The sequence below is a fragment of the Eleutherodactylus coqui genome, chromosome 2 (assembly GCF_035609145.1).
Source record: "Eleutherodactylus coqui strain aEleCoq1 chromosome 2, aEleCoq1.hap1, whole genome shotgun sequence".
NCBI lineage: Eukaryota > Metazoa > Chordata > Amphibia > Anura > Eleutherodactylidae > Eleutherodactylus > Eleutherodactylus coqui.
Window position 1 is genome coordinate 171667589 of NC_089838.1, and position 8114 is coordinate 171675702.

The window sequence follows — 8114 nt, forward strand, 5'->3', positions numbered from 1 at the left end:
ACAAAAATATTGCATCTAGTCTGCTTAGGAAATAACTATTTCCCATGAAATAACAATTCTTGGGACCTTTTCTTATGACTGCGTTGTACTGCTCCTCCATTAGTTTTACTTAAAATTTAGGAATAAATCGACAACTAGTTGGTACTATTCTAGGGTGTGTACCTACACACAGTGGCATTGATCAATTAGTGCTGACAGTATTAGACTGTGTAGGGACACACCCCTATGACAAGCAGAAATGTTAACACCCAGTTGTCAATTTATTCAGCACTTTGTAGAAGGAATAACCGACCGCACAACACAAAGATTTAAGAAAAGCCGCTCCAGTATAATTGTTTTATGGGAAATCCATGTATCTGTGGTAGTGACAGGTCCTCTTTTTAATAATTTAGAAATTACAGATATTTTTTTTTTTTTACATCGTTCCCCATTTTCATTGGACAAGCCAACAGTAAGTGAAGCGTGCTATCTATATGAGGTCTGATGACTAACTAGGCAATTGTAGAATATTCCATTTCTTTGCTTTAGGAAGTCAGTAGATTGTTTTTGTTGTAGGTTTTGGGTCATTATCTACCTATACTATAAATGACCATCTTATCGTTTTTGTAGCATTTAATTGAATCTGAGCAGAAGATCCAGATCTATATGTTTAAACCTTCATCCTGCTACATCCATCTGTGGCCACATCATCTATAAACACCAGTAACCAAGTTCGATTAACGGCCAATAATTCTCATGCCACAACAGTGCCTCCACCATGTTTGACAGATAATGTGGTATACTTTGGATCACGAGCCTTCCTTATACTGTTCTCTTCCAATCAATCTAATATGTTAGGATCATTTCACATCTTCGTTAGGGTTTCAGTTCTCTGTCACACGGGCGATGATCCGCCTGTGTGTCTGGACAATAAAATGGCCGCACGCACCGCGTCCGGACGAATCTCCGCGTGACCGGCTCCATTGCCAGCTATATGTCCTTTTTCCAGCCGGTGCGGAGATTCGTTCACACCTGCAGTGCGGCCGTTTTATCATCCAGAAACACGGGCAGATAGGCGCGCGTGACTGAGCCCTCAGTCGTAATTTTGTTTACTCCCTCCAGGAGTGGAGAGAAAGTATAATGGATAGATTGGCTAGTCTTCCGTATTTTGGACCCACTCCTGGTTTTGGCTCACAAAAAACTGAACATAAAAACTGTTGTGTGAAAGCTCCTTAATAAATAAAAGCAAATGGAAAGCTTTCAGTTTGCTTTCTGTTTGTTAAAAATGTCTTTAAAATAAATGAGGGAAAAAATGGATCCATCTACAGTGATACCTTGGGTTAAGAGTGCCTTAGCTTACAAGCTTTTTGACTTGAGGGCAGGCTCTCTCCTGAATGTTTACTCTAATTTAAGAGCAAAAACTTGGGTTAAGAGCCTTGCTCTCTCTCAATGGGGCCGACGCTGCTGCCGATGGCCCTATTGAAAGCAATGGCCTGCTGGCAACCCCTGCAATGATTTGGGGGGAAGGGCTTTAAATATAAGCCCTTCCCTGAAAATCAGTCCTAGCTGTAGTAAAAAATATATACTCCTGTCCGCCACTGCCGGGGCTCAGGTGTGTATAGCCGCTGCTTGTTCTCCCTGCATTTTTAATTCCTGCCTGCTGAAAAGCTTCAGAGCAGTGCAGGGAGAACAAGGGGCAGCTAGACGCGCCTGGGCCCGGCAGACAGGTGAGTATGTATCTTTTTTTTTTTTTTTTTTACAGCTAGGGATGATTTTCAGGGAAGGGCTTATATTTTAAGCCCTTCCCCGAAAATCACTGCAGGGGTGCAGGCGTCCTATTGCTTTCAATGGGGCAACGCCATCGCCATTGAAATCAGTGGGAGAGCCTCGCGATCCGGAACGGATTAATGGCTTTTCCATTCCTTTCAATGGGGAAAATTGATTTGACTTACGAGTTTTTTGGGTTAAGAGCTCCGTCACGGAACAAATTAAACTCTTAATGCAGGGCACCACTGTACTTCCATTTCAACTCCTCTCTGCTCCAAAAGTGGAGCAGAGAAACAAAAGTTATACTGAAGCCCTAAGGCACATGTAAACTGAGCCTAAATCTTGCCTAAGTGATCTTCTTCCAGAATCGTTAATTTCTGTTTTTAGTTTTTCTTTTGTTTAGATATTTTCTAGTGAGATGCTGATACACTTATCTCCTGGACAGTATCCATGGCTAGATGTTGTGTACGTTTTTTTTTCTTGCGCATTCAAAAAATTCTACAACTGCATTCACCCACCTAGTTGATCTTCTGTTCTCTTCCAGGCCTCCTTCTTGTGCCAGAGATTGCCAGTGCTTTCCTACTTTTAAGAGTGTACCAATCTAGGCCTAGTACCCGTCCGTGACTGGCTCCGCAAGCGGAATTCCACAGCGGAGTCTGTCACGGTGCCCCCCCCCCTCCCCAGAGACCCCATACTCCCGTCTGGATCCGCTGCCCGATGTCCTGCATCCCATGCCGGCGCATGCAGTACAGTGCATGATGCACCGGCAGTGTCATGTGACGCGCCAGCAGCGTCATATGACACGCCCACAGTGTCACATGACTCGCTGGCCGCGTCATATGATGCGGGCGTCGGTGGGCAGGGAAGCGTTTTCACGCTATCTACCGCTGTGCTACACCCACGGCACATAGAACATGCTGCGGGTGATTACGGGTGATTTCACGGGGCGGAATTCCACGGTGGAATTCCGCACCGTGAGCATTGCGCTATTAGGTTCAATAGAACCTAATAGCTGTGGGGCAACACCGTGGATTTCCGCTGCGTCCTACACGGTGGAAATCCGCCTGTGGGAATTAAGCCTTATTGATATGGTTACTCCTAAAGTTTTTGCTATCCCTGCTACATTTATTTTGCTTTCTTTTTTTTAGCCTAAAGATGACAACCTTCTCTTGCATCAGCTCCTGAAAATTGTGAACACCAAAAGCAACAGCAGAAAAGTGGGTGCCTTGCCATGGGAAATTTTGTTTTTTGACAACATCTTTTGTCTGGGAGTAGTGCCTAATTTTCTGCTGTAGCTTTTGGTGTTCATTGTTGACCAGTTTGGAGCCCTGAGAAAGACTACTATGGTGTACCAGGATAATATGATTGCTGTGGTCTATTTCTTCAAAAGCGCTTCTATATCGTTGTGCTCACAATCAGCAGAACCTCCCCCCCCCGGCCTTCACCATACACCTTTCGGTTTTGATTGTTTAAATGTCATTATACCAACATCGCGCGTCCTGGCTCTTCCTCTCCCTCTCTATGTGTCTTTTCCTGAGGTCTGTTATGAAAACTATGTCACTGTCTAAATACTTCTGAACCCAGCTATAAATTTTCAATGTCCTCATGGCAGAGCTTGGAAGTAATATACTTCGGCTTCCACAGATCTGATGTATAACGTGCTAGCCGTTTGTGTGATTTATTGTGGAATGGAATGTGTCATTTTGAGTCCAACTTGTAATATTTGTATGTACTTGTTTCCTTGTAGACAAAGGAAGTGTAAAGAATGTTTTGCTTGTTTTAGGATGCTGTTGTACACCACAGAAAGGTAAATTTGTAATTGGTGAATTTCTATGTCTCTGATTAAGATTTTCTATTATAGAAATTATATTCAACAGCACCTCAAAGGGATTTCCAGGATTAGACAGTAGGGTCTATTTTTCTTTGTGTTATTTTATTTTATTTTTTTAAACCATGCCACTCTTGTTTACAGCTGTGACTGGTATTGCTGCTCAGTCTCATTCCCTTGAGTGATCTTCTACAATAAAAGGCACAATCTGGACAGGAGTTGCAGTATTTGTGGGGAACAAGACAATCTTCCTTTTATTCCTGGACATCTTTTAGTCGTGCTGGTTGAATTATTGCCTCTCTGACAGCATTTCCTGTCTGTCAGCTATTAACTATTTCCTTTCCTATTCTTAGCACTGGACACTTTGGTATTTTGATTTAAGATTTCCATTTAGTTTGTCACCATAAAACAAGTTTAAATGGATGTAAACTATCCTTTAAAAGAAGCTACAGATTTACACCAGTATTTAAGGATTATTAAATAGGGTTTTCCCATCTGTTTCTCACTGCACTTCAGCATTCTTAGCCAATGACTAATTCGAAGGTAATTTATTTATCCGACATGTGATTTATTCCACATACGAAAAGCTTCCTTCCTAGGAGTCATTGATGTTAATGCAACAACCACAGTATGTCTTGGTCTAATTGACCTTTTATGAATGAGAAAGGGTGATGTGGATTGACCAAGAGCACTGCAGTAATTTGGAAGAAATTAGCATTTTATTAGCAGCAGCCACATATAGAGGACTAATTTTCAATATTCATGAACTGCGGATAGCCCCACGGGCCAATGATTGACAGCTGTCTCACTATGCACAGTAATAGGGAGACAGCTGTCAATCATTGGCAAGAGGGGTGGGTGTAGGTGGGCGGGGCAAGCCACAGCTCATGAATATCAAGGGATATTTCCTGTAGTCCTCTGTGTGCCTCTACTAATAAAACGTTTTTACCAAACTACTACACTAATACATAATCAGCACAAAGCTGGAATCAATGTACCTGCAAATACCTTATGCAGCCCTCAGAAAGTGCAGTGCAAAGGTGGTATCAGATTCCCATTAATCACCCATCAAGTTTCAGTCAAGTTTCAATCAAGTTTACTGTGTTATCCATCTAACATAAGAGAAACACTACATCTGGTATAGACAAATTGTACTTCTGCTATTATGTTAACCTGAATTTTTTTTCTGAGGGATTCTATTAATAAGTATTATTTGACAACTAACTGATTTATGCCTTGCATTTTGTTTTCTTCTTGAGGAACATAATACATTTAATGCCCACAAATGCATATGATGCTGTATAAAATCTAAAATCATCATTTTTTTTTTATTGCATCTTTTCAAGTGTTTTACGTCATGCTCAATTAAATTGATATCTAAACTAATTGGTCCAAATTTTAATTTAATTCTGAAAATAAAGAGACCAAGAGAGGCTTTGAAAAGTAAAAGGAAGATCTATTCAAGATTGTGTATCTCTTAGTAACTATCCGAATCCTTTGAGCCTTAGATCCCTGTTGCAAGCTTTTCCAAAAAATTTTTCCAGAAAACTTTAATTTTGTTCTTGCACGCTAGCATAATCTTTAGGTATATATTTTTTTTATACAAGCTGTTCATTTTTATTGTCCTTTTCTACATGTTATCGTTTGTGCTATTTTTTTTATTTTACATAAATAAGTGCTTTATGTGCTAATTTCTAATACAATTCTACAAATATGTGTTCCTGTATTTTAGAAATACAGTCATATCTTTCTGTGTGGGATATGAACCTTCCACATGAGGTCCAAAACCTTAAAAAGCATAATGAAGTGAGACAGGAACTGGCAGAGAAAGCAAGAGGATTATCACTAGAACAATAAACAGCGGTATGTCATCATAGAAATATATATGTCATTCAATGATGTACATAACTTTTAAAGTGACCCTCCTGTTTGGAGACACAATCCAGTCCTAGAACAGGAGCGGCAGTGGGGTATATTACCTGCAGTTGTTGTTCTCTGCTGCCACTCCAATCTGCTGGTTTCAGGGCCTGCTTTCAGCTATCTAAAACGGCTGCAGCAATTTTCTGACTAGCAAATGCTCAGTGCACTACTCTCTAATTGGTCACTGCTGATAACATGAGTAGCTCTGGCCAATCAGAGAGCAAGGATAACACATTGGTAGACCTAACACTATCCGGTATCAGATTAGGTAGTCTGAAGATTGTGTTGGCCATCTTGGATAACTGAAAATATGACCTGAAACTGACCAATTGGAGGGTTGGCAGAGAAGAACTACAGGCAATATACCCACTTCCCCTTCAGATCCCTTGACAGTATTTTGCCTTGAAATCGGAGGGTCACTTTGACTACTTACATTGGCCTGTTATACATTTTTGTAGATTTTTATTTTTGTCAATATTTTGTGAAACTGGTAACAGAGCAATTCAGAACTAAGATTGGTGTATGTGCGGGGCATAAGTTACCAATCATTCACGTATAGAAAACAAGAATTCAAAATGCTTTGCCTACTATTTTAATGGCCATTTTACTACACAGTAATAATTTGTAAATGATTTTTATTCAAAAACTATATGCATCCGTTGATAAGTGGCCGCTTCTTACAGTAGATTTGACACTGTTGCATTAGCCCATCAGTTATTGATGCCCTAAGAATAGGTCATCAGTGCTTCAGAGCTTGAAAACACCTTTTAATGGTCACCTGAAAGTGTATTTTATGTGTTTGTTCTCCAGTTTTGTTGAATGTTTTCTTTTTTATCAGTGAAATTGAAGTTCATCATTGATGCACCTATCAACACTTCGCATATATCAAATGCCTTGGCATGACTGCAAGCTAATACTGACCGCTTCCGGAGAGCTACAGTATGAAGACACAGTTTAAAATCACAATTACAAAGACATTTTTGACAAAAATATGGGTTTCACTATGTTCCACTAAAATATATACATATATCTATAAATGTAAAATATTCTATGTCTCGAAATACACTTTATTCTTTAGTGGGTGTTCAGAATGAATCTAGCTTTCTATTGATTCCTTTTAGATATGCATTTATATTTGATTTGTGGGTGTACAGTATGAATGTAAATATCCGTATATACGTCTTCTGTTTGCTGGCAGATTTTTATATTTAATTATGCAGTTGTACATTTTCTGTATAAAAATAAAATCTATTTTGCTTTGTGTTAAATGTCATTTTATTAGGGAATGAACGCCATTTAATAAACGTAATTAACTGTTTAATCTTTTAATGCTCCTGTTTAGACATTTCCATACTGTTTGTTTTATTTTTTTTTTTACTTCTGTTACACTATTACCTAGTATGTATCTTAAAAGCGCATCAGAGTGGATTTTAAAATACCCCTTGAATTTATTGAATGTGATTAAAAAACAAAAGCAGATTATGGCACTGCCCTATGGCGTTATGTCCACAGGGTTGCCATGATTAGCTGTTATACTTCAGCAGCGAGACAAAGTATAGACTGTAGCACTTGAAGGAGATTTTTTTTTCAAGACTGGTTATATGCTGTAAATGTTTTCTGTTTTTGATGTCTTAAAAAGTAAAGGCATTTTCAAACATTCATCAGCACCTTGAAACCTTTAAGCAAGTGAGTTCCTTTGTGCTAACAGTATATAATAATGTAGTTTAAAATTTAGCTTTACCTAGAGGACGTATACAGTATCATGCAGCTTGTGCTGCAATTTTGTAATTTACTTATAGTAATAATAATAAGAGTTTCTTACTATGTTATTTGTCAAATCATTTTTTTTGCGGGTTGAAGTATTTTTGTGATCAGAACTCTTCCACCTCTTCCACACCTCCTAAAGAGGCATTTACATGGGATGATTATCGTTTAAAATTCGTTCAAACTAATGAAAATGTGCTATAATCATTATGTCTAAATGCAAAACTTCGTTTACTATTCGTTTACTTTTCATTCATCGCTCACTTTCAACCGGCATAAAAAACATCACTTCCCGCTGCGTGTAAATGTTCTAATGTCCGTGTTTCACATAGAATGAGAAGCCAGTGATAATTGTGGTGATCTGCCTGTCTAAACACTCTGCACAAGCGTAAACAACTTAGCGGTGACATCAGCGCTCGTTCAGTCCTTTAGCCCACGGTCGTACCGTGTAAATGAAGCATTACAGACTGTCAATTACTGAGATTTATTAACTTGTGACAAAATCCTAATTCTTTAAAAAAGCACAAATGAACATGTGTCCAACAATTGGAAGGGCCTTTACACAGATCAGTTTACCACCAATCTGACAAGTAATCAATTTTTTTCAATATTGAAATGCTATTTCCCCTCGTCATCCTGACAGCATACACCTAGAGGTTGCCTGCTTGACACCTGTTGGGACAGGAAGCGGAAAATACAAAAGCAACTCCCATCACCAGCTCACCAGTATCTTCCTGTCCCTACAGGACAGTCCTAGCGATGGACCTCCAGGTGTATGCCAGAGGACAAGAAAGGAACTCCAGGCAGCCTGTCCGTCCTGGGGGGGGGGGGGGGGAGGGGGTCCTTCTCTGTTGGG

The 8114-nt window shown here is 39.5% G+C and overlaps 1 protein-coding gene across 2 annotated transcripts in view; it reads left to right on the forward strand.

Annotated features, from left to right (window-relative positions):
- Positions 1-6815, forward strand: part of LRRK2 (leucine rich repeat kinase 2) — a 160135-nt gene extending 153320 nt beyond the window's left edge. For both annotated transcript variants that reach the window (XM_066591915.1, XM_066591916.1), the window contains exons 51-53: positions 3494-3553; positions 5307-5437; positions 6333-6815. In XM_066591915.1, the coding sequence (XP_066448012.1) occupies positions 3494-3553; positions 5307-5431 (185 nt within the window). In that variant the 3' untranslated portion in view covers positions 5432-5437; positions 6333-6815. The remainder of the gene's footprint in view (positions 1-3493; positions 3554-5306; positions 5438-6332) is intronic.
- The last annotated feature ends 1299 nt before the right edge of the window (positions 6816-8114 follow it).